The 24,138-nt window shown below is 31.5% G+C and overlaps 6 protein-coding genes, 1 long non-coding RNA gene and 1 other non-coding gene across 16 annotated transcripts; 5 read left to right on the forward strand and 3 right to left on the reverse strand.

The window, feature by feature from the left end:
- The first annotated feature begins 1,034 nt into the window (after nucleotides 1–1,034).
- On the forward strand, nucleotides 1,035–5,536 carry LOC100647964 (diuretic hormone class 2). Its single transcript, XM_003395571.4, has 4 exons — nucleotides 1,035–1,187; nucleotides 3,525–3,629; nucleotides 4,280–4,372; nucleotides 4,486–5,536. Exons 2-4 carry the CDS (start codon nucleotides 3,544–3,546, stop codon nucleotides 4,616–4,618), a joined length of 312 nt encoding a protein of 103 aa, XP_003395619.1. The 5' UTR covers nucleotides 1,035–1,187; nucleotides 3,525–3,543; the 3' UTR covers nucleotides 4,619–5,536.
- Nucleotides 5,365–6,902, reverse strand: LOC125385093. Its single transcript, XR_007224056.1, has 2 exons — nucleotides 6,808–6,902; nucleotides 5,365–6,697 (listed from the first exon to the last, which is right to left on the reverse strand). It is a non-coding gene; the product is annotated as an uncharacterized LOC125385093 (long non-coding RNA).
- LOC100647614 (lysosomal acid phosphatase) lies at nucleotides 5,784–9,766 on the forward strand. 5 transcript variants are annotated; one of them, XM_012308690.3, is made up of 9 exons: nucleotides 5,784–6,405; nucleotides 6,544–6,657; nucleotides 6,836–6,925; nucleotides 7,489–7,637; nucleotides 7,734–7,829; nucleotides 8,006–8,245; nucleotides 8,334–8,640; nucleotides 8,739–8,950; nucleotides 9,058–9,766. In XM_012308690.3, the coding sequence occupies exons 3-9, from the start codon at nucleotides 6,898–6,900 to the stop codon at nucleotides 9,202–9,204; spliced, it is 1,179 nt and encodes a 392-aa protein (XP_012164080.1). In that variant the 5' UTR covers nucleotides 5,784–6,405; nucleotides 6,544–6,657; nucleotides 6,836–6,897; the 3' UTR covers nucleotides 9,205–9,766. The 5 variants fall into 5 exon arrangements, with proteins under 5 accessions (XP_012164080.1, XP_048261770.1, XP_012164083.1 ...); XM_048405813.1 differs by having other exon boundaries at nucleotides 5,784–6,657; XM_012308693.3 differs by lacking the exons at nucleotides 5,784–6,405; nucleotides 6,544–6,657 and having other exon boundaries at nucleotides 6,851–6,925; nucleotides 7,499–7,637.
- Nucleotides 9,486–15,688, forward strand: LOC105665745 (EH domain-containing protein 3). 3 transcript variants are annotated; one of them, XM_020862951.2, is made up of 7 exons: nucleotides 9,486–9,621; nucleotides 11,519–12,029; nucleotides 12,106–12,419; nucleotides 12,608–12,716; nucleotides 12,829–13,147; nucleotides 13,503–13,673; nucleotides 13,872–15,688. In XM_020862951.2, the coding sequence occupies exons 2-7, from the start codon at nucleotides 11,544–11,546 to the stop codon at nucleotides 14,075–14,077; spliced, it is 1,605 nt and encodes a 534-aa protein (XP_020718610.1). In that variant the 5' UTR covers nucleotides 9,486–9,621; nucleotides 11,519–11,543; the 3' UTR covers nucleotides 14,078–15,688. The 3 variants fall into 3 exon arrangements, with proteins under 3 accessions (XP_020718610.1, XP_012164079.1, XP_020718611.1); XM_012308689.3 differs by lacking the exon at nucleotides 9,486–9,621 and adding an exon at nucleotides 10,868–11,220; XM_020862952.2 differs by lacking the exon at nucleotides 9,486–9,621 and having other exon boundaries at nucleotides 11,894–12,029; nucleotides 12,091–12,419.
- A 988-nt stretch (nucleotides 15,689–16,676) lies between these two features.
- On the reverse strand, nucleotides 16,677–21,762 carry LOC100647844 (zinc finger protein 25). 2 transcript variants are annotated; one of them, XM_048405819.1, is made up of 12 exons: nucleotides 21,657–21,762; nucleotides 21,075–21,494; nucleotides 20,928–20,987; nucleotides 20,787–20,852; nucleotides 20,558–20,640; nucleotides 20,307–20,445; nucleotides 19,939–20,233; nucleotides 19,773–19,875; nucleotides 19,444–19,707; nucleotides 17,449–17,770; nucleotides 17,046–17,389; nucleotides 16,677–16,955 (listed from the first exon to the last, which is right to left on the reverse strand). In XM_048405819.1, exons 2-12 carry the CDS (start codon nucleotides 21,088–21,090, stop codon nucleotides 16,716–16,718), a joined length of 1,932 nt encoding a protein of 643 aa, XP_048261776.1. In that variant the 5' UTR covers nucleotides 21,091–21,494; nucleotides 21,657–21,762; the 3' UTR covers nucleotides 16,677–16,715. The 2 variants fall into 2 exon arrangements, with proteins under 2 accessions (XP_048261776.1, XP_048261777.1); XM_048405820.1 differs by lacking the exons at nucleotides 20,558–20,640; nucleotides 21,075–21,494; nucleotides 21,657–21,762.
- Nucleotides 21,763–21,843: 81 nt separating this feature from the next.
- Nucleotides 21,844–23,105, reverse strand: LOC105665744 (signal recognition particle 14 kDa protein). 2 transcript variants are annotated; one of them, XM_012308687.3, is made up of 5 exons: nucleotides 22,964–23,105; nucleotides 22,594–22,803; nucleotides 22,453–22,525; nucleotides 22,270–22,382; nucleotides 21,844–22,176 (listed from the first exon to the last, which is right to left on the reverse strand). In XM_012308687.3, exons 2-5 carry the CDS (start codon nucleotides 22,615–22,617, stop codon nucleotides 22,060–22,062), a joined length of 327 nt encoding a protein of 108 aa, XP_012164077.1. In that variant the 5' UTR covers nucleotides 22,618–22,803; nucleotides 22,964–23,105; the 3' UTR covers nucleotides 21,844–22,059. The 2 variants fall into 2 exon arrangements, with proteins under 2 accessions (XP_012164077.1, XP_048261780.1); XM_048405823.1 differs by having other exon boundaries at nucleotides 22,594–22,705; nucleotides 22,964–23,103.
- On the forward strand, nucleotides 23,106–23,551 carry LOC100647416. The gene is made up of 2 exons (XR_007224059.1): nucleotides 23,106–23,247; nucleotides 23,325–23,551. It is a non-coding gene; the product is annotated as an uncharacterized LOC100647416 (transcript).
- A 135-nt stretch (nucleotides 23,552–23,686) lies between these two features.
- LOC110119142 (uncharacterized protein C14orf119) lies at nucleotides 23,687–24,064 on the forward strand. The gene has a single exon (XM_020863028.2). It carries the CDS (start codon nucleotides 23,687–23,689, stop codon nucleotides 24,062–24,064), a length of 378 nt encoding a protein of 125 aa, XP_020718687.1.
- Nucleotides 24,065–24,138: the final 74 nt, after the last annotated feature.

Consider the following 24,138-nt stretch of genomic DNA (forward strand, 5'->3'; position numbering starts at 1 on the left):
AAAAGGATAAGAGTAAGTAACGGTATATTTATGGACATATATTTCTGCGATCAAAAAGGAAAGGTTCTCGCAGGTTGACCTAGTCGAGAAAAACGATCAGAGAATAATAGTTGCGCTTTGATACTCGTTCCCTTCCTCCTCCTTCGACTGTCATTTCAAACTTAATCTTAAGATTAATCGAATCGATCAGGCGCAGAAGGAAAAAGGATCGCGTTTACCATAGATTCTGAATATGACTGTACGAATGAGATTCTCGGTAAGCATATTTTTCAATAAATCGGCACCGATTTAGCATCTGTCACTACTGCTTCACATTCAGATTTCTTCTTTCCCATGAAAGACTAATTACAGAATCGGACAATTAATATCATCGTAGGCGCGAGACTTGAAACTAAGAACCGATCCGAACGATTGTTATCATAGCGAGACTTTCATAGGGTAGTAAACAGTAGCGGCAATAAAATGGTAAGCTTAATGGACGAAACTCGCTCCAGTTGTGTATTCCTCTACGTCCAAGGAGTTGTTATCGATGAATCAAACGTGACTAACGACCAACCAGATGGTATTTTCTTCCCTGATTTTCCTGTTTTCTTTCAAAAAGACTCGAATCGATTCATTGAACCTTTTACATTTATTTAACTTTTTATATAGCGTAATACGGTTACATGTACAAAACGCTTATCGCAATATTCTTCGAACGATATGAAACTTCTGCGAGTTTGGTACACGAGGCGATTCTACTTGTGACTTTTACTTGTTCTGCTTGCTCTGAAAACAAAGGGGAGAAAAAAAAACCAAAGGAAGAATGGAAAAAGGAGAAATAGGAAGAAAGAAAGAGAACGAAGAAGAATGGTTGATTCGGCGATAGTAGTGCGCGCGGTTGAATTCGCGTTACGCTCGTTGGTGGTTACCGGAACGATATACGAGAATCGAGGGTAGGAAGCTCGGACGGGGTAGTACACGGATCCGTTTGATTGGTCGAGGAAAGTCTTTAGGGGTACTATGGGGGTGGGGATGGGGATGGAAATGGGGGATGAAACAAGCGCCGTAAAGCCGCGGACTTATATAAACCGTGAAGAGCAGAGTCGTATTCGCAGAGCGGGATTCTCCGTCGTCGAAGAAACAATCTAGCTAACAATTTAAGAACAACTCTACCGGTGTTCGTTCGTTTATCGTACCCCGATAAGGTAAGTGCAATTACCTAGTGCAACATTAGCTTCTTCATTCTTTTCTTCCCTTTTTTCTTCCATCGTTCGTTTATATTAACACGAGATTAAATACGCGTATCCGTTTTATCAACTGACTCTGCATACTTCCCTTTGGCCTTTCTTACATTTGTACGCGGCGTAAACGAATCGCAAAATATACGAGAATTTTTGAAGTTTTCAACAAAAGAGAAGAACGAACGAGTGTCCGAATCGGGTCTTTTTACGCGTGTAAATAACGAAATCGAATCGATCGCTATCGGTACATAATATCAGACATATTATAGGGAAAATAAACGTACGAATAACGAATTTCATCAGGAACTACAATTCTGATGATCATTCACTCTATGAATATTTTCTATCCATATAAATCTCGTAATCATTGCATTGTGAAAACGACGCGTTTCTAAACTGAAAAAACTGCCAACTCCGTTGAGTTTAAATAGAATACGGTTTCCTCCTTTTGTCATCCCCGTTTAACAAATCTTTCGCATTTATAATTCCTACTCTTCTTTTTCTGCTTCACCTATTTTCCTTCTTGTACCTTCACTGTTTCCGACTACTCTCCAACCACTGTTTCTCCTCTTCTCTGTCATTTCTCGAGTTTTCCTACTGTTCGATTTTTATGCACGCTTCGAACCGAACTCGAAATTAGAATAAGTACGTGAGCGAATTCGCTAAAACGAAACCTCCACGTTGCAATGATTATCGAAATAAACGCACGGAGAAATATCCAGTTTCACATAATAAATTCTTTCGATGTTCGAATGAAAGTAATTCGCGACACGTCCGATCTATTCGTTTCACGATGCAAAAATTAAGCGGTACGCCGACAGCTAATTTGACTCGTTGCTACATTCTTTTCGTGAGATCGAGCCATTGCATTCGCGATAAACGTCTCTCCTTCTTTATAAAGGAATTAATAGACTGAACAAAAAACAATCGAGTTTATGGCAAACATGGGTATCGCGATATTTTCTCCAATTCACAGCTGTTCGATTTGTTTTTTACTTTCAAATAGCAATTTATACGATATTTCCACTTCTCGAATCTTAGTTGGATAAGAAAAACGATACGCGCAGCTGTTCTTCGTGGTTGAATTTTCATGGCCGATCGAACGCGATTCACCCTGTTGCGAGTGTACCGCGCTGCTTAGTCGTCGGAGAACGGAAAACGGAAAGAGGAAAGCGGAAAGCGGAAAATGAAAAGCGGAAATCGAAATACGGGGTATAAAAAACAGAATTGCGAAATACGGGGCACGAAAGGTGGCAAAAAAATAGAAAAAACGAAAGAGACGAAAGTAATTGCTACAATTCTTTTAATTTCTCGTTATCTGCACATCCCTTTATCTCGCTTCTTTTTCGATTTTCATTTTTCTCGAAATCCAATATTTTGTTTCGATTTTTCCCGGCTTAAACGAGTTCCAATACGGTGGATGGGATAGTTCTTTTAGAATCCCACAGAGAATTGCGATATTTAAACATTTGAAAATGTTTGCGTATTCGAGTATCGAGTTGTTCTTAACGAATGTAAGTACACGCGTGAAAATGTATCGTCAACATCAATTATCGGAAGCGCTGAATCCAATTATCCTGTGTTACGGCCATTCGGCACGCTGAAAGCAACTCGTGATTGCGTTCCAATAAAATACTAATTGAACGAACATCGATACTAAGAGAAATTGGAAAGCGTCGCTGTAATCTGAAGCGTGACATAAACTTTCGGGTATTCGTTTCAATGAGAATACAATTTCCTTGGACCTTACAAGCTTCGAATAATCCCAATCACTGCTTACGACAACATTTTAAGGACAAAACACACACATATATATACATATATATGCATATGTGCATATATGTAAATGTAACGTTCCGCAAATGAACCTTTTTACTCTTACGATAGTATGCTACCGTATGGAGCTGTCTGTTGAGAATCGTAAGAACACAATGCAGAGACCTGCTCGAAAAGTTTATCTCTTTCCTTCCTAGAATTCCTTCTTAGATTGTGGCTTGAATAGTTTGTTAGTCGCTATAGTCGCGGAGTACGCCTACCTTTCCCTATCCGGTGGTTTGGAAAAAGAAAAATAGTAAAGACTAAGGACTTTGCGCTTTCTCTTCTCTTTATCTTTCTTCTTTCTTTTCCTTATTTTTCCTTTAGTTTATATTCATCGGCACGTATCGACGTTCCACTGGAGTTCCAACTCGAAAAACGTATATTTTGATCAATTTCATCCTGATCGTTTCTTAACATGCACATATATGCAACGGCGCGTTGAATGAATCAATTAATATTACAATGAAACCACTTCACTTTCAGATTTGAAAAAATTTCGAGGATGCATCAAAGAATGGTATCGTTCTACATACTGTTGGTGGTTGCGGTTCTTTTCGTATCTTCGAACCTCTCGACGAATGCCGCGCCGTAAGTCTCTCATTTCTGGCAATCAATTTATTCATCTTTTCCTACGAATTTGTTTGGTCGATCGATCTTTCGTAGTATCGCTAGTTGAAATATATCGAAAACGACGAAAACGGATGTAAACGGATGTATGATGCGGCACAGAACTAGACAAGATGAAACGAGATGAAACAAGAGATACTGCAAAACGCGCGATTCATAGCAGGACAATATAGATAGAAACATGAATAAGCACAGTCGTATTATGTGTCTAAGAAACAGAGAAAAAGAGATACGCATACACAAGGTGAACGAAAGACGCATCTGGCAGTGTCAGAAAGTTTAACCCAGTTTCATTTGACGAGGTGTCGTTTAATGAGAGGAAACGGTTGTTCCGTCTATCTAGAAGTAAAGAGACTGCCATTGTTATGTCTTTCTGTTCCACTGTTATAGAGTATCGCGTACGCGTGTATAACCCAGAATGGAAAAGTTATAAATTCGATAGTTAAACGTCGTTAAATGAAATGAGAATGCCGCGAATAATTTCAGCGAAAAAAACTTGGCCGTGTACCCAATGAAAATCATTGTTAGCATTATGTAAAGTAAAGCTCTCAATGTTTCACAACTAGGCGCAAATGCTTTTGTTAATATACATTGATGCTTTTACATTATAGACAACAAGGTTACTGGGAGGAAGATCCGGAAGCTCTAATGGAAATAATTAGTCGGCTTGGTCACACCATGATACGTAATCCGGAACTTGAAAAGTGAGTGAAAAGTAATCATTTTTGCAAAGTTAATACCAGTGCAGTACATACATATTTGGCATTTATTGTAAAAGTTTCACACTCTAATCACCATCCCTGGCTTCTTTTTACAGTAACAAACGGGGACTGGACTTAGGTTTGAGCCGCGGATTCAGCGGGTCTCAAGCTGCAAAACATTTGATGGGATTAGCAGCGGCGAATTACGCCGGAGGACCTGGCCGACGACGTCGTTCCGAACAACCCTAGATTCAAAAACGTACTGGTTCGCTTGATCAATCTCATTTCGACTTTAAGCTCTAACGTCATAAATGTTTACTTGCACGGGCTCGTTCGTTCGTTCGTTCTTTCGTTTCTTTTCTTACCGATACTGCAACCCGACAAATTTTGGCTGCTTTAGCCCTTATCAATTAATAAATCAATCTTGAGTCAAATCGATTTCTCTTTTAAATTATCGTTCGTGCGTGTAATCAATTATTTCTATCTCAGATCTCTCGCATATACGCGGTATACTGAAAATTTTTGTTCATAAAACATATTGTTGCTTCTTTCTCCTCTTTCTTCTTTAAAATTTAAAAGATCGAGACAGTTAAATGTCAGTTACATTCTAGTCATTGTTCTAGTCATAAAGTTATTCCATTCATATTTACCTGTCAGAGTGCGTATTCCTGCGTTTACAAGCATATATACGAACATGTGGAAAGAATAGTAAAATAATACCTACTAAAATAATACAAACCTACCCATTGGCGATACGATATACATATAACACAATCAAACGTTAAAATAGAAACCAACAATAATTATTGGAAACGCACAAGTTTAAGTGGTCAACTATGAATTCTTTAATTTATCTTTCAATCTATTAATTTTCGATCGTGCCACTTATAGATTCGCTTAAACCGACATCTGTCGTCATTAAAATTTGATATCTATGTAACGACAGTTTCATCCGTTAAATTGTAGCCGATCGTGCATCTATTTTGCATCCGTAAACTGATATCGATACCTGTCGTACATGCAGCTTAAATACTTGTACATTGCGTCTATTTTGTTTCCAACTAATTACATACATCATATTGTATTTTCGAACGAATGCTATTCGACTATTAGCGTATCAATACGCTGTTTTATGTAAAATTAACGAAAATAAATCCAATACATATACCTTTCGTTTCTACATTACCTTTGCTATTATCTTTTCCTTATCCTTCCTCTTCTCTCTTTTCCCTTCTTTCTTTTATCATAAACAAAAGAATGTAAGGATTCTCTTAATTCAACCGGAAAAACTAGTGCAGAAAGTAGACAAATAAAGTATTTACTAGGATCTTGAAACATTGCTATAGTACATTTCCCGCCATTTCGGTATACGTGTTGAGAACATAAGTATATTACACCATGACTGAGAATATCAAGATATCTTTTTTTAATGAATACAAGCTTTTAAGGGTCTATAAGCCACATTATCACTATATCAATAATATAATAACAATATCAAGTAAAAATAGTGAGCTTAGAACTAAAAATCCGAGTGATTGCACAATTTGTAATACCAAACCTTAACCTAGTGCTCAGTCTTAGTTTTAAATCTAGCTTCATGTTACATCAAGAGTGTTGAATATTAACAATATAACAGCAATATCAAGGTATAAAAATAATTGCACAATCTGTAATATTTAATCTTAATCTAATACTCAGTCCTAATCTTTAATCTAGCGTTCTCTCTTTAGTCTTTTTAATGTACATCTAGCTTCAGACTTATGTATTAGAAAATATCAGTACGATGGTAAGGTTTCAGTTTAAAGCTTAGTAATCTTTGTTGTCTTTGAATTTTAACATAATTATTCTCGTTACATGGTGATATACGAAGCTTCTACAAATTTATCTATATGTTTGATGCCCTGTATCTTGGGTTCTTTAAGAAATATGTGAATTCTGCAGAGCAGAGTCCATCTGTTCTTTCTGTAATTTTGTATAAATTTTTATCTTTCATACCATAGGAAGCAGGTCCACAAAACACAAATTATCTCTTCGATGTGATTATAGTCACATGTTGGGTCTTGTAATATGTCAATCTTTGCAAGGAGGCTGTCAGATTGTAGTGATATACTCTAGCTCTATTTACCCAAACCAGTATTTTCTATTTACCCTAACCTATGCCTTTTGATTTTTAGGTTGATGTTCTGATATAGTTGTTACAGAATGTAATTTTATCAACGCACCAATTAGATGACATTATAGGCTCAAATCATTCCTCCAGAGCATGCCTTGCAAATATGCAAAAATATGTACGTATCATAAAATCACACAGAATTTCCTCCATCAGTACTGAATGAACAAAATATAGATTAGAAATGGAGTCACACTATCACCTATTAATGGGCAAAGAATATGATTGAGTTGTCACTTATAGATAAATATGAATATCTTATGACTACCATCATCTCATGACTACAACTATTGCAGGAAATAACTCCAGAAAAAAATCCCACAAAGACCAGGAATTCTGTCAAATGGTGGAACTCTAAATGCAGCAGAGAGGTCAGGAAGAGAAAAGCATCCTTTAAAAAATAGACACACACTCTTGGTAATAAATTGGATCAACTACAAAAAACAAGCTGTAGTAACCAGAAAATTTTTCTTTATTTCTAAAAAGAAATAAAGAAAGACAAGGCTTCAGGGACTTTACAATAAATCACGATACCGGATTATATAATCGTAGTCTAAAATGTCAAAAAACGACTCATATGATGTATCAACGATACGAGCGCGCTCTGGTGTTTATATGTCATGCGATCTTTATGATGGAATACATAGAAATCAGAACGAAGTACTGATACTGCTGATATTTCTACTTGTACCCATACACGCATTTAAAAAAACTGTGCGCTGTTACAAGAAACTCTTTACTTATGTACGTAATTATGTATTTACTAATTGGAAGACATCGCGTGCGTTTCTGCCGAGCAGTTGATTCCTATATTTCATCTTTGTATATCACTCATGTCTTTCAATAACGTTGTTTTCCTTTCTTCGTTCTTCTATACTGCACACTGCACGCACACTTATCTTTTACGTATCATATGATACACGTATCATTTTTTCCTTACATATCATAGATATATACAGAGCTAATGATAACAACAAACGGGACAAATGTCAACGAAATAAGATGAGTGTTCGCGTATCGATTTTTATTTTGATACTCACTCTCTCTATCAGTTTTATACTGTTAGCTCCACAAAATTCCGCACGACAGGTGATATTTGTAAGTATATGTTTTGTTTTCTAATATACACTTTTTATAATACAGTAATCGACATACCTTCCTCTTACGATTATTAATTTGTTAATGATTTTGCAGGTTTTTCGACATGGAGATCGTACTCCTACCGAAAGTTACCCAAACGATCCGTATCGGGATTATAAATGGCAAGGGGGCTGGGGAGCTTTAACCAAGGTTTAACAAATTCCAAATCTGTTTTTTTATAAATCGATAACCGTTTATTATTATTTATTATCATAAGTGGAATGTTATTAAAAAAGCATGCCCCAATGCATCTATATCACATAGATAAGTTTTCAATGTATACAAACATTATACATAATCATACAATTATTCTATCTCATGCACAGGAAGGTATGATACGAATGTACAATATTGGTCAGTGGATTCGTAATGAATATGGCTCAATAATTGGCAACAAGTATGAGAGTGGTTTATCTTTGACGCAAAGTACTTACGCGGATCGGTGCATAATGTCTGCTCAAGTTTTACTAGCTGCTTTATATCCACCAAACTCAGAGGAAATATTTGTGCCAGGATTAATGTGGCATCCTGTTCCTGTTCATTCCACTCCTAGACATTTGGATAAGGTATACGTATCGTACGCCAGCAAAATGCTTTCGATATTAAAACAGATAGAGAGAGGAAGAAAGATAAAACAACGATCACAATTTTCAGACGATCGTAGTTAAGGCTCCCTGTCCACGATTAGAGGAAGCTTTGAAAGAAGCGTACGCAAATGAATCTAAACGTCCAGAATCTCCATCAGCCGAATATTTTCAAGAACTTTCCAATTATACCGCAAAAAATATCTCGACAATTACCGATGTTGAATTTTTGTACAATACTTTAGAAATCGAGGAACGTAATGGCTTAAAATTACCCGAATGGACAAACAAATACTACAATCAGCATATGCGTGAAATTGCAGCCCGTAGCTTAGCTATATTTACAAGCAATACATTACAACAACGGCTTCGAGGAGGTACACATATATGAATATCTATATCTTATAACAATTATGATCAAGAAACCATTCTTATCTTATTGTAGTTATTCGCCTATATAAATAATATTTTTTAGGCCCGTTATTGAAAGAAATTTTGGAGCGTTTACACGCTTTTAATGATGGTCAAGATACAAGACGAACATATCTTTATTCTGCTCATGACATAACTCTCGTTAATTTATTAAGGACCATGGGATTCACGAATGAATACTTTAAGCCTGATTACGGCTCGACGCTTATTTTCGAACTGCACGTTGCATCCAATTCTGCAGACACAGAACTGAAGGTATTATATATTTCCTACTGAAAAGAATCATTTCTAATCCAGTTAATATTTGTTTCGTCTAATCTATTTTCATATTTTCTTCCTTCCTCTTTTTTATTTTTTTATAGTTAATGTATCTAAATGATACAGAAAAAATGACATTGTATCATATGAATATACCAAAGTGTGGCATCCCTTGTCGACTAAAAACCTTAACTAAATTATGGAAGGACGTGCTTCCTGAGAACTGGGACGATGAATGTCTACTCTTATGAGTCTCCCCCATTAATACACAAAATATATATCTATCTATCTACAATTGATTATACTCGACAATTTATCTTGCAAGAAAGAAACCAAAATTCTCGTTTCTCATATACGTCCGTGATAGTGATAACGCGTATAGCCGTAAAACAAAGTATACTGTATCATACGAATCAATTCTAATTCGAGCGAAGCTGGTTAAGATTACTAAATTGGCATAAAATCGTTTAACCAGGATGTGTCCGCGTTGCTTATGCAACGAGTGACACTGAATGTTTTGCATGTCTCGTTGCGCAATACGAGAACGATTATTTCAAGCACTCTTTCCGTTGAATTCAAATACTCAAATGGAAGATATGCGTGAATGCGTCAATTAAATGGCATCGAGATCGTACCGTATCGACCGATATACCTAGTAACCCTAGTATGTAAGTAATTACTTTTTTATTTCATGCACATATGCATACGTATCATTGAACGGTCGAATTTTTCCCACCTACTGGTTACTAATCACAATTATTTCGCATATGTACGTCTACATACTATTTTACAAATAAATAAATGGACACGCAATATTTTTATATTAATATTCAATTTGTATATAATCCCATTGTTCTATTTATATATATGTATGTGACACAATATTATTTTTTACCAAATATCGCTATTGTTATTATATTAAATCGAAAAATAATTTACAACAATGAAATGTTAACAATTATTTGAACAAAATGATTCGGAAAATAAATTATTATTAATTATTTGAAATTACATTAGCTTTTTTTTTTTTATCTATAATTGTTTTCTTTTTTTATGGATAGATAAGTAAGTGGATAAGTAATCGAATAGATATACACGTATGTATGTATGTATGTATGTAATGTATCATAGATGGAATATGACCGACCTCGACTAACAGTGACGCGTAACAGTGCGCTCATTTCGAGATAAAGCTAAACACATGCGTGACTCTTAATGTAGACAGTATGCGTATCTTTTACTTAGTACGCAACTTTACAGAAATACATACGTAAATCACTAATTGCCAAGAAAAGGATTCCTTACTTCTATAAAAGAGAAAGGCTCCAAATATCATACACTTTTAAATTCATTGATTGATACCTACTTGAAATATTTTAATAAATGCCTATATATATTTATACCTATATTTTAATAAGTATCTATTTTAAATATAAATTATTTTTTCAATTATATTTGAAATTTTCGATTGATAGTCTCCATATTATTTGCTTATCTTCATTTATATAATATATTTTCAATTTAATTAATTTCGAACGATTCAGGATAATTTCATCTGTTGAAATTGACTACTCTCAATTATATATATAATTCAGTAGATTTCAGTAGATTTAACTTCTAAAAAAAATCTAATTTCAGTAGATTTAATTATATACAATAATCATTGTAAATATTTGTATAACCTTTTTCCCATTTATCAAATCTATGTATTTATTGACAATACTCTGTCGAAAAAGAAACATTTACCAAAAGAAAAGAACAAAGGTGCCATATATAAGAAATAGGAAATGGAGAAAGAGGGAAAGATAGAAATATGTAAGAAAGAAAAAAGGATGAAAGAATAGAAAGGAACGCAGAAAAAAGAGAGGGATAATAAACTAGAGTACTAGAGAATGGAAGGAGGTATATAGTGATTATGAGATGCGCAGTCGCGGTATCGATATAGAATTGTTCGCGACGTGGTCTGTTGAGTAGTCGCGCGTAATCGCCGGTTGTTTTCTTACAATTAACGTGTTCGAGCGATACACATTTCCTGTTTCGATCGATCATTTCGTGCTTCAGAAATAGAATTAAATTGTCAAGATTTTCGAGATCAAATTTTTTGTAGAATACTTAATACGTTAACAAGCAGTATTCTAGTTACGTTCCAACACATACGTATAAATTACATATGGGCTGGTAAACGTCGTGCTGTCGTGCCGTATGATAGTGTCAGTGTTGAGCGCGCCTGTCATTACTTGTGTGTTTTATTGAAATCAGAACAGGAGGTTAGATTTATTTCATGTTATTTTCTCAAATTTTCATCATTCTTTCACCTTTCCTTACTTATTTTCATTATAAGTATATATACGATACATATAATATCTACTTAAATTATTCAAAATAGGGGAAGAAGAAGGATATTCGTAATTGTTGTGTTAAAGTTGTGAATCAACATCAAATCTGTATTAAGATTATGATTTTTTTTTGGCAAAGAAAAAACAATCGAAGTCATATGAACATAACATTTTTTAGTCATACGTGACTTTTTGCAATAATGATTATAATATATTGTTATATTTGCAGAACCATCTTTTGACTAATATACGAAATGTTTAGCTGGTTAAGCCGAGTAGAAAGCGGAAAACAGGATCTCTTTGAAAATGTTGCTGATGGCCTTAAAAAAATATACAAATCTAAATTATTGCCACTTGAGCAGCATTACCAATTTCAAGATTTTCATTCGCCTCAACTTGATGATCCGGATTTTGATGCAAAACCCATGATCCTTTTGGTGGGTCAATACTCTACTGGAAAAACTACTTTCATCAAGTATTTGCTAGAACGAGACTTTCCTGGAATAAGAATCGGACCTGAACCAACAACAGATCGCTTCATTGCAGTTATGTACAATGAGAATGAGCGTGTGATCCCTGGAAATGCTTTAGTTGTTGATCCAAACAAGCAATTTCGTCCTCTTTCCAAATTTGGGAATGCTTTTCTTAATAGATTTCAATGTTCTACTGTTGCGTCTCCTGTTTTAAAAGGCATATCTATAGTCGATACACCTGGTATCCTATCAGGCGAGAAGCAAAGGGTATGGATCTCTGCAAACTTTTATTTGCAAATCAAGCTTGTATATTTAATTAAAAAACCAGTTTTTCTCATGTTAGGTTGATAGAGGTTATGATTTTACTGGTGTTATGGAATGGTTTGCTGAACGAGTAGACAGGATCATTCTACTGTTTGACGCACATAAGCTTGACATCTCTGATGAATTCAGAAGATTAATCGAGGCATTACGCGGTCATGATGATAAAATTAGAATTGTACTCAATAAAGCTGATATGATCGATCATCAACAACTCATGAGAGTATATGGAGCATTGATGTGGTCCTTGGGAAAAGTTTTACAAACTCCTGAAGTAGCTAGGGTATATATTGGTTCATTTTGGGATCAGCCTTTAAGATATGATGTAAATAAACGGTGAGTTGTCTTTATTTTCTCATGTTTTTACTTTATACAAATACTACATTATCTGTTATGTTATTGCAATAGAAGCATTTTTTACTTATTATACAAAGCTATTATATGGTTTACACTTTGTATTATAAAAACTTGTATAGCTCTGTATCTTTTATCATTTCACATTTTTTTCTTTCCTTTCTTTTTAGGCTATTCGAAGACGAGGAACAAGATTTATTCAAAGATATGCAATCGTTACCTAGAAACGCGGCACTTAGAAAGCTCAACGACTTGATTAAACGTGCACGGTTAGCAAAGGTAAGGAAACAAAAATTACAGCCTATTGATTACCGCACCCTATTACTAATCGATCGATATCGGCTGTACTATTTCAACAAACGATAAAATCTAACGATATGTTGACTTATAGGTGCATGCTTATATAATCAGTGCTTTAAGAAAAGATATGCCTAGTGTGTTCGGTAAAGATACCAAAAAGAAAGAACTTATCAAAAATTTGGGCCAAATTTATGACCAAATACAAAGGGAACAACAAATTTCACCTGGTGACTTTCCAGATTTGAAAAAGATGCAAGAGTCCTTAGCTCACCATGATTTTAGTAAATTTAACACTTTGAAGCCTAAACTCTTAGAAGTGGTTGATAATATGCTGGTTAAAGATATTGCCCAACTCATGAGTATGATCCCTCATGAAGAAATTGGCACAACATCAGATTCACTCGTTAAAGGTATCTTTCCATATTTATGTTTTTTGTCTTTGTTACAGGTATATGACTCACAAAAATATATACCAGACTAGGAGACAAATACATAAACGTTTATAATCTATTTATTAATTTTTTAAGATCGTATGATCTAATTATTTTTCAGTAAATAAACGGTTCTCTGAAACCATTCCATTCAGTATGACTAAACGTTGACTTTTTATATTTATTCATCATATTTTTTTTTATCTTCCACATACTACTTTAGAAGAAAATAAGATTCTATGAAAATCAAATTTTCCTTCCTTTCGTTGTCTTTTTTGATATTCAAATAATATGATACAAATTTTACAAAATTGCATGATATTTTGTATGATAGGCGGTGCATTCGAAGGCGTGGAAGATCAAGTGAGTCCATTCGGATATAAACGAGGTGAGGGTATCGATGCTGGCGCAGGTGAACCAGAATGGATTGTCAATAAGGAAAGATATAAATACAATTTAATGTTTGAAAAACTTGGTCCATGTGATGGAAAAATCACAGGAGCAGGTAAGTTCTTATTACATGTAATGTATTAACTCTTATGCTTAAAACTCAACTAGACTTTCTTCTGATTATATGACGCTTTTGTTTTAAGCAAAATAGTTGAAGCTTGAAGCAATATAAATTATTTTCGTATTATATAATATTATTATCTTTTTCTTATTTTCTATTATTAATAATATCCATTTGGAATCACATTTTCAGCGGCAAAATCGGAAATGGTAAAATCAAAATTACCAAACAATGTACTTGGCAGAATTTGGAAGTTATCTGATATTGACAAAGATGGATTTTTGGACTCCGAAGAATTTGCTTTAGCAATGCATTTGATTCATGTAAAACTCGAAGGTTACGACCTACCTGCAGAATTACCAGATCATTTGGTACCACCATCGAAGCGAGATACATAATTTAGCTTCAGTATTGTATTCATATTTTGTGTCAGTTTACTAATATGTTTGATGTACATATGTTTGGTACATATTTGATGCGCACATTATACGACTATATTTATTAATTCGCTAACACAGCATCGCCAAACACATCAATCAATGTTGCTATAATATATTTCTTAAATATTCGAAAGAGTACGCGATATTCACGTATTTTATTTCAATAGATATCTTTATATCACATTCGGGTATCCATGATTTTTGTCTAATTAAAATGTGAAAATGTCAGAGACAAAATAAAAAAGATACCGACAGTTTTTATTATAAAAAGGAAAAAGCAATATAACAAATCGGTTTTCTTTAATTTATAATACAAGTTATCTTTCACAAATTGCCTATTCAGTATTCTCAAAGTATACTACGTACCCTTTCGAGCTAAGCTTTCTATGTTTAAAACATTTGGAGTTTTAATAATCTTTCAAATCTAAATTATATTTATATTCTTCTTTTAGCTCCTTTAATGTCACGTCAAAAATTAACGTTAGGTTACTGTGCAATAAAACGTTACAATAATTTGGATATATTCAACAAACTACATATAAACACTCAACGGGTGAACGAACGAACGAATGAATGAATGAATGTGTATTTGTACACGCGTGTGTAATATATTTGTCTCCTGTTCGAATACAGTTGTTGATAACAATATTATTGTTATTGTTATTATTACTATTGCTATTATCATTATCTTTAAAAAAGAAGTGCTTAAGTTCATTGCCGCTATATATATATATATATATATAATATATATATATTACATATAACATATATTATATATAATATATAAATAATCAACTTTAATTTTCTAAATATATATAGAACAGGAAAAATGTATAAGAATACAGATCATGTATTTCCTAATCATATAGCTACGAGTACAAGAAGTACGCGATAAAGCAAATGCAATATTTATTTAACAAACATGTTAATCTTTAATCAAACACAAACTCGAGTACTATTCTATAGTGTAAATACAAAGTTCCATGAAAAGGAAGCGTGAGATATGTAACAATGAAACATATATACCTAGAAAAATGTATAATATTGAATCATTTTATACACGTTTCGACGTTTCACTTATTATTCACTTGTGCAATATGTGCTTTTGGTAAAAATTACAGATTTTAATATAAATGTAATATCATTATGTGCAATCGAACAATAATATAAGTATGTTATATTTTTAAAAAGAGAAAGTATTTAAATAAATTTTTTAGTAGATCATATTTAAGTAATTTGACGGTGTAACATAAGAAATAGTAATATTTCGAGAAATTAAATAATGTTCTTTGTTAGCACTGCCACCGCGTTTAATGCATCTTTTTCTGTAGTATTTAAAAGAAATATTCTTATCCGACACCTTTCTTGTACTTTACGACAAAATGATATTAATGGAAAGAAAATTATTTTTTATAATATTCTGCATGACAAAATAAATATGTATAATCGACTAAAAATATCCGAAGCGTTCTTTTCTGAATAATATATGTATATGAGAAAGTAAACATTATGGTGACTAACAACGAGAAATGCATTAAATAAAATAATATTATTTTTCACGAAATATAATTAACATGATGACTACCCATTGCTTATATGAACTTAAGAATATAAGTATATATTCCTGATCACTTCAAGAACTCACCTTATAGTCCGAAAAATTTTATTTTTAAATTTTTTCATGAAAGATTAGTTCCACCATATCACCGCTAGGTGATTACAGTGATATATGGTCCACAGACTGAACGATTTTTAAATTTATTTATAACTTATAACTGTAGTAGTAACAGTTCTGTGATATTTAATCTGATTGACAGATCGAAATACGCGATAAATTGTAATTCTAATGACTCATTAATAAATAAATGAATTACATTAAATTAATTAAAAATAAATTATACATTAAACATTATAATATTATGTAACAATATACATTATTTATTATTATATTAATATACAACTATATCTGTATATATATATATATATATATATATATATATATATATATATATATATATATATATATATACATTACAACATAACTTTATATTTGTAAAAGTGATTTAGAATAATAACTAATTCATAATTGCTTGTTTTTTTAATGTACAAATAATGTAATATGATAAATTAACCTCTATTTTTTTACTTGACTTTTATGTATACAGGTTGACAAATATGTAGGTGATCCCATTTAGCCGGCCCATTCAGTATTTAGTAACAATATTTTTGATAAATAAATTCTTATAAGATAGGTATCTAGAGCAGTACATAGCTATATTTTGTAAATAATGTATATTATACAAAAAATAATTGCTTTAAAATAAAATGCATTAATAAATTCAACTACATATTAATGTATGACAACAATTATTAATAGATATATATTATTAAAGAATCAAAAAGATTAAACCTAAACAAAATGTTTGCATTTTTTATGCACATAAAAAAGTAAATATATAAAAAAGATATTAATTATCTTTTTCATAATTTGAAAAGAAAAAACGCAACTTGACTAAATTTTGTTAATATTAGGAGAAAAAAATGAACACTTCATATGTAAATAGAAACTTGGTTAATAATTATTTCTTCTTCATAACTATAAATTTGCTTCCTTTGAAAGTTTCAAAATATGTACAATTACGTCATCTATTGTCTTTCTTGTTAAAAGAGATTTTACCATATTATCTTCTATAACAACCATAAATAAACACTTTATGTTTTCCCTTAATCTTTCATCAAAAGGTAATCTACATTCTGATGTTAATGGTTCATGCCCACATCGTCTAATTACAGCTTGTACAATATCTTCAATAGGGGCATCAGGCCAACCAAAGAGCTGTAAAATACATACATATAAACATGTATTAAATAATATTTGATGTAATACAATTGTTATAGTTACAAATACTATTATCGCGATTTATACCTGAAGAGTATCGTCATCAATTAATATTTTCAAAAGATCAGCTATGGCTTTTAACAATTCTTCAGTGGAAAATTGAGTAGACTCTCCTTTCTTTGTTTTCTCTGCAGCAACTGTTGCAATGTTATATAATTGTATTTGTAAATTCTTTTTTTCGACTTCATCCATTACTTCTTCTAATAGATCACGGTGTTTTGCTTTAATGTGCCTCATTAAACAATCTTGACGTATGAAAACTCTATTACATTCAACACAAGATTGTGGTGGTTCTCGTCTATGAGTATTTAAGTGAGCTTGTAAGGAAGATTTTGTAGAAAAAGCTTTTGTACATTTATCACATTTATATGCTGTAACAAAGAGAATATTGTTTAATTAAAGTTCACAAAAATTATAATGATTCCGTTACCTTTAACTCCTGTATGAAGTATTACATGTTTAACCAGATCTTCTTTTCTTATAAATTTTTTTTCACACATTTGACATGCAAATGGGGTGGCTCCTTCATGAACAAATTTTTTGTGAACATTTAACCGAGCTTTTCTACTAAATGCTTTCCCACATACCTCACAGTAAAAACCATTTTCACCAGTATGATGAAATATATGTGCTCTCAATTGAGCAGCCTGAATAAATGATTTAGAGCAATATTGACAAACATGAGGTTTTTCACCAGTATGAGTTCTTTGGTGACGATTTAAAGTTTCCCGAGCAGCAAACTTTTTTTGACACTAAAATAATTCGAAAATTAATTAATATATCGTATATATTTGTAAAATTAATTAATATAGTACCTACAATATAAATTAAAGTTTTAATTATACAAAGTACAACTTTGTAAATTGTACATAATCTGTAATAAAAACTTACACTAATTTTCCTGTATATAGTGCTTGCTTGTAATAGAAAAATTATATGAAGAGATTAACATTACAAATCTACTGAAATTTATACAAAGTGAGGCATTCAGAACAGGTCACCTGAATAACTTGCTTGTTTTTGAAGATAGAAGAAAATGCATTAGGCCAGACTTACTTGATATGGAGCGACTTATAATCTGATATTACTAATCTTTTTATAAATGGAGGCATCAAGGAGATACAAAGATCAACTCCGATTTTTTAGATGGAATAGTATGGTTTCTTATTTACGCAAGAGTGGCATCTGTCAACAAATACTTCTCGTATCCTTCTTATATCTTTGTATATTTTGCGAATACTTTACGTTAACAAATTTCACCTGTTCCACATTTTACTTGATTAAAGATTAAGTGAAAATGATTTTCAAAAACGTTTAAAATTTTGTGAATGAGGCTTACGAAAAGTGCAAGGTAATGAAATGTTCTTGAGCAAAATTTTGTTTACAGATGAGACTACATTTACAAACTACGAAGCAGTTAATTATTACAACATGCACTACTGGTCATAGATAGATAGATAATTCACTATAATAATAGGTCAATAATAGGTAATAGATAGGTCATAGATAATTCACGATGACTGAAAAAAGTGGACAAACAGAGATCTTGATCTATAAACATCTGGTACGATCTTTTTCATAGTAAAATAATTGGTTCATATTTTATTGATGGCACGCTAAATAGTCGCAAATACAAGAGAATTTCAGAAAACGTTTTGTCAGAATTGTTAAAAGACATTTCATGTAGTTCCAATAAGGCAGATGTTTTGCTTACTCAGCATGAAATGTTATAGAATTTCCGAACAGAAAATTTGGAGATCGTTGGATTAGTCAATCAGAAAGTAACAAATGGCTGGCAAGACCTGACTTCTAGATCTTTATTACTGGAGAAAATTAAAGGAAGAAGTTAGAATTAAAGAAGAAAGAGAATTAAAGGAAGAAAAAACCAACAATCAAACTTGATGCAAGAAGATATAAAAAGAATTTGCTCTATAACAGATACAAATGAAATTTGTCAGGCAGTGCCATCAGTATTACAATGTTTTAGACTATGTATCCATGTTCAAGGTTATCATTTTAAACATTTGTACTAGCATTAAGTATGTATATAACATGTTGCATATAAATCATTGAAGTATTCGAAAAGTGATCTGAGACAATCTATTTTCTATTGCAGTTGACTTTGGGTAACCTTGAATGACCTTCATGATACTCTACCAAATTATAAATAAGAAACCATACCATTGCATTTAAAAAAACAGAGTTGATCTTCATATCTCCTTGATGCCTCCACCTATAGAAAAATTAGTACTATCAAATTATAAGCCTCTTGATACCAAGTTCAGCCTAATGCATTTTCTTCTATCTTTGTAAACAAGCAAGTTATTCAGGTGACCTGTTTTAAATGCCCTACTCTGTATAATAAAATAATATTAATCACAAAAGAAATGTAATTTGTTAAAATTGAATCTCATTCAAAACTTACATATTGGCATTCAAATGGTTTTTCTCCTGTATGTACACGTCTATGTTTCTTTAATGCAAGAGAAGATAGAAAAGACTTTGGGCATAAATCGCATTGAACTGGTCGTTCTCCTGTGTGTACACGTTCGTGAATTAACAATTGTTGGTTAGTAAAAAATTCCTTAGGACAATATCTACAAGGTTTCTTTTGTCTTTGAGGAGTTCCAGCGTGAGTTCGTAAATGTTCACGTAAATTATCCTTCCGAGTGAAAATTTTTTGGCAAACCTATTAACATATACAATTAGTCTCGAACTTTGTTTTGCTAATTAAATATTATATATAAAACTTACTTGACAACTATATGTATTAAGAATATTTCCATGACATCCAGATTGCATTATATGGCGATTTAAATGATACATTCGTGAAAAATAAGTATCGCAAGGCTCACATCTAAAACATTTTAAATTATACTATTTAATGAAATATTCGTCCTAATAGTAAATGTACAGTTACCTGAAAATTTTTTTGTCAGCATGAGTAGTATAACGATGTTTGTTTAGTGACTTCTTATCACGAAATGATTGTCCACAATCTTTGCAGGTACATGAATCACACTGCCAATGAATTACCACAATGTGTCTTTCTAAGGATGATTTCTTTTTAAATGATAGGTTACAGTGTTGACATTTAAATTCACCACCACTGTGTGCAGTGCTTAAATCTTCAGCACAGCAATGACATTGTGTATCAGGTACAGGTATAATTATTGGCTTATCATTATAATTTTTTTTATTATTGGAACTGTCATCTGAAATGATCATTTTCCTTATCTAAAGCTTTTTCTTCGAAATATGTTTGACAAAATTCTATATAATATATACCTTCCATATTGGAATTATTAATATAGTCTGGATTATTATCTTTCTCTTCATCATCTGACTCATAATTCTCAAGACTCCTTAACTGTAAAATGTTGGAATCGTCTTCTTCTCTACATATGTCTAAATGTTCCTTTAGCATCTATCGAAATAAGTAATTTTGTCAAAACATATTGCAAATTACATTTTACAATTAAGTAATTTTTAATATTTCTACTATTAATAATAATGTCAAAATAAAGTTAAAATCTTACATCTTGTGATTGAAAGATACGATGACATGTAACACATTCATAATCTGTTATAATTTGTATAATTTGACCGTCATGAGCAATAACTGAAAAGCATAATAAAAAAAAGGCTATAATAAATAAAAAAAAAGAATGTAATGCAAAAACAACAAATCCATTACAAAATGAACAAAAGCCATGTATAAATAACATATGAAATCAGAAAGTAAAAAATTATCTCTGCTTTGTATACCTGTTGTGTCAGTGGATTCTCCTTGTTCAGCAGACATTATAATAGTTTCTTGTACGTTTTCTGAATCTATAAAAATCACACATCAATGTTATAGTAACTATTAAAAATTTCTGTACATCATAGACTATATATTACAATTACCAAATAAATTTTCTAGCGCTGTATCTTCTAAGAACACTGCATTCTCAACTTTCACGATTTCTATAACAGAAATGACGCGTATCATATGCTACGTACTAACTAACATACGAAGTACATTATTTTCATTGGAGAACTACGGATACCTACCCATTATTTCTTCCATCACTTTTATTCTTGATAATTGGACCACAAGGCAATTGTTTGCGTTATTTGTAAATTAAATATTTTTCTGCAATTGTAGCTCACGATTAAGAACTGAATATATAAATTACAGTATTTCTCTAGCACCTGTATTCACATTAATTTAACAGTAGTAATTTTGATTAAAAATTATTGAGAAGGAGCAGAAAAATACAATCGAAATTGTTGACAATCTTTCAATTACTTTTACACTACAAGCTTCTTAGTCACTTCTACCTGCCCCTGAAGAAATAATCCCTTTAAGCCCAAACGCACATCAAAATGGCCTATGTCAAGGGGCACACAGTGTATATTTTTAATTAACATACTTTCTATAGTTATTCGTAAATCAAATTAACCGTAGTTTTAACATATAATTATATTTCTCTGAAAGTGAAATTAATTTATTATTTATTTAACGAAAATGAAAAGAGAATAATTACTGCATAATATTTAAAGATAGATAATTATCAAATACCCGATGCGGTTAACGTTATTGAAAGTAGAATAATTATTAAATTAAATGTCGATTAAATAAAATATACGTACAAATTTTATATATATATGTGTAGTGACTTATCTACTTATTATCTACTTGACATAACTTCTTAAATTTAGTATCGTGATGCCAGAGGTGATACTTATTCGTTGTCGATTGATGATTGGTGAATTTAAATATTTTTTTTTCTATGGTAACAAATCGCGTACGTCGAGAAATCATAGAATTGAGTCTTACTCGCATTGATAATAATTATATTTTATATATATTTACGTACAAAAATTTAACAATGTATTTGTATTGACATGTATTTTTATGTTGTAAATTATTACATTGTGATTTATTTCTTAGGCAGTATTGCATTATACATTAGGGAAAATATATTTTGTGTTATACAAAAAATTTTAATAGCATATATAATAAGTAAATGTCAAACACTGAATTGTCACAATATTAATGAACTTTAGGTTTTGCAGATTTAACCTTTTTTAGTTTCTTAAGGCCATTGATATTTGACTTTAACAAATTCCAATATGCCTGTTGGAACTTATTTACGTCCTTAGAATGTATCTGAAATGTAAAATATATTTCATTAATGCTGATAGGTTTCATTAATGACAATTAAAATAGTAAATATTACATTATAAAGTACACAATACATACAACAGTAGAAATCTTTTTGGATCTTAATGTAGCTCTTACTAAACAAAGAAATTCAGTTGGTGTTGGTAACGCAGGCCTGCCTTCTCTTGGCACTGGTTTGTTGTGTCCATTAACTGACAGCATTTTACAAATAAAAATTTTGCTTTCCAATTATGTTTATAAAATAACAATATAAATACTTACATCTTTTAATAGTAAGTACTACAGAACCAGAAAGTCGAGATTTATCGAAAAGTCGTGTTAATTCCACTAAAAACTAAAATTAAAGTTAATATAAAACCCTTTCGAAGTAATATATATAATGTTTTATAGATAAAAAATTACCGTATCATTTTCTAGTAGAACCATTTTGGTAATTTCAACATATGTTTTTAAGATTTGTCAAATGTAGTAATGTAACACGTTTACGCTGTCAGTATTCGATCATTCGGTCTGTCTAAACGACAACGACAATGATATAACAAACTTAATATAATGGAGAATTTACATGTTAACGACGAAATGCCCCAAATTTTGCACAATTACATGTATGGTCTGTTATTGAAAATTTGTAACGCTTTATATATTTTTATAAATGCTTTCAGAATAGGAAAATTAATTCTATATATTGTAATTAATTCATTATATCGGTATTAAATACTTCCTTTTAAAAATTTATATAGTAAAAGAAATGTCGTAATGAAATGTAACACACCTTTAATTTGTAGAAATTGAACTTTTCTTGAGTCAAGTCTTTGGTATTTATAAAAATTTGTTTTTACGTGAAAGAAAATTGTTAGAAATATTCCAGCAAAATGAATAATACCAGTATACATGTACAAATTTATAAAAGCGACAAATGTATTTATGAAAAGAATAATAGTGTAGATACGAGTAATCTGAATCACTTAATTTCTTGTTTGAATGCCACGCAAATTGAAATCAATGATTTTTTAACTAGCCTCGTTGAGAAACAAGACAGTTTTATTGATACAGGAAGTAAATGGAAAAGTCAATAAGAATAAAAAATTTTTTAGTTGAAAGCCTGTAGAAACTAATAGTCTTATTCTTGTCAGTTTTAGATCGGCTAGCGTCAGAAAGCGATTCGGATTTCGAAGACGCAGTTGAAGTTAACCCTAAAAAATCTAAACTAACGGATTAATAATTTTGTAAGGGTTCTTTGATATTGTAAAATTTATATAGCATTTAAATGTTATATTTTTTGCATTAATCGTTACCCTATAATGTATCGTCACAACATTATGTGTGCTCACAAATAAAAACTTGTAATGGTTAGGAACAATAATCTGAAAATAACTAAAGAAAACATTGTTAATAAAGAGTGGTAAAAAAATATATTTTTATATAGTTACAAAGTAATTATAACTTTCCCATCTTTAATTATGTTAATTAACTGGAATTTTATTATAGGTAGAACATGACTACCATACTCACAAATGAAGCAAAACTACGCTATGTAATAGAATGGTTTCAAGAATGGTCTGAAATGCAAAGAAATGACTTTCTGGATATACTTATCGAAGAATGTGGACCTGTGGGTCTTGTTCATAGATTGATATCTAAGATGGAAAATTTAGGAAATGACGAGGACTTTGAATATGACAGACCAACTCTGTTTCGATGTCGTGTAAAACTTTTTCGAGAATGGAGTTATAATTGGTCTCGGCAGGAAAAAGATTTTTTGCTTTTATCAATCAAAAGCGCTGATGCTGCATTTGCACAAAAATATGATGAAAAGCTATTAACATTAATACATGATGAACATGAAAAAGAATATGGCAGGATGGAAACATAAACAAACACCTTGGAGCATATAATGTAGAAGAGGTTTATACTTCTATAATGTCTAAGAATAGGAAACAATGAAAA

This window comes from Bombus terrestris, chromosome 5 (genome assembly GCF_910591885.1).
Source record: "Bombus terrestris chromosome 5, iyBomTerr1.2, whole genome shotgun sequence".
Classification (NCBI taxonomy): Eukaryota; Metazoa; Arthropoda; class Insecta; order Hymenoptera; family Apidae; genus Bombus; species Bombus terrestris.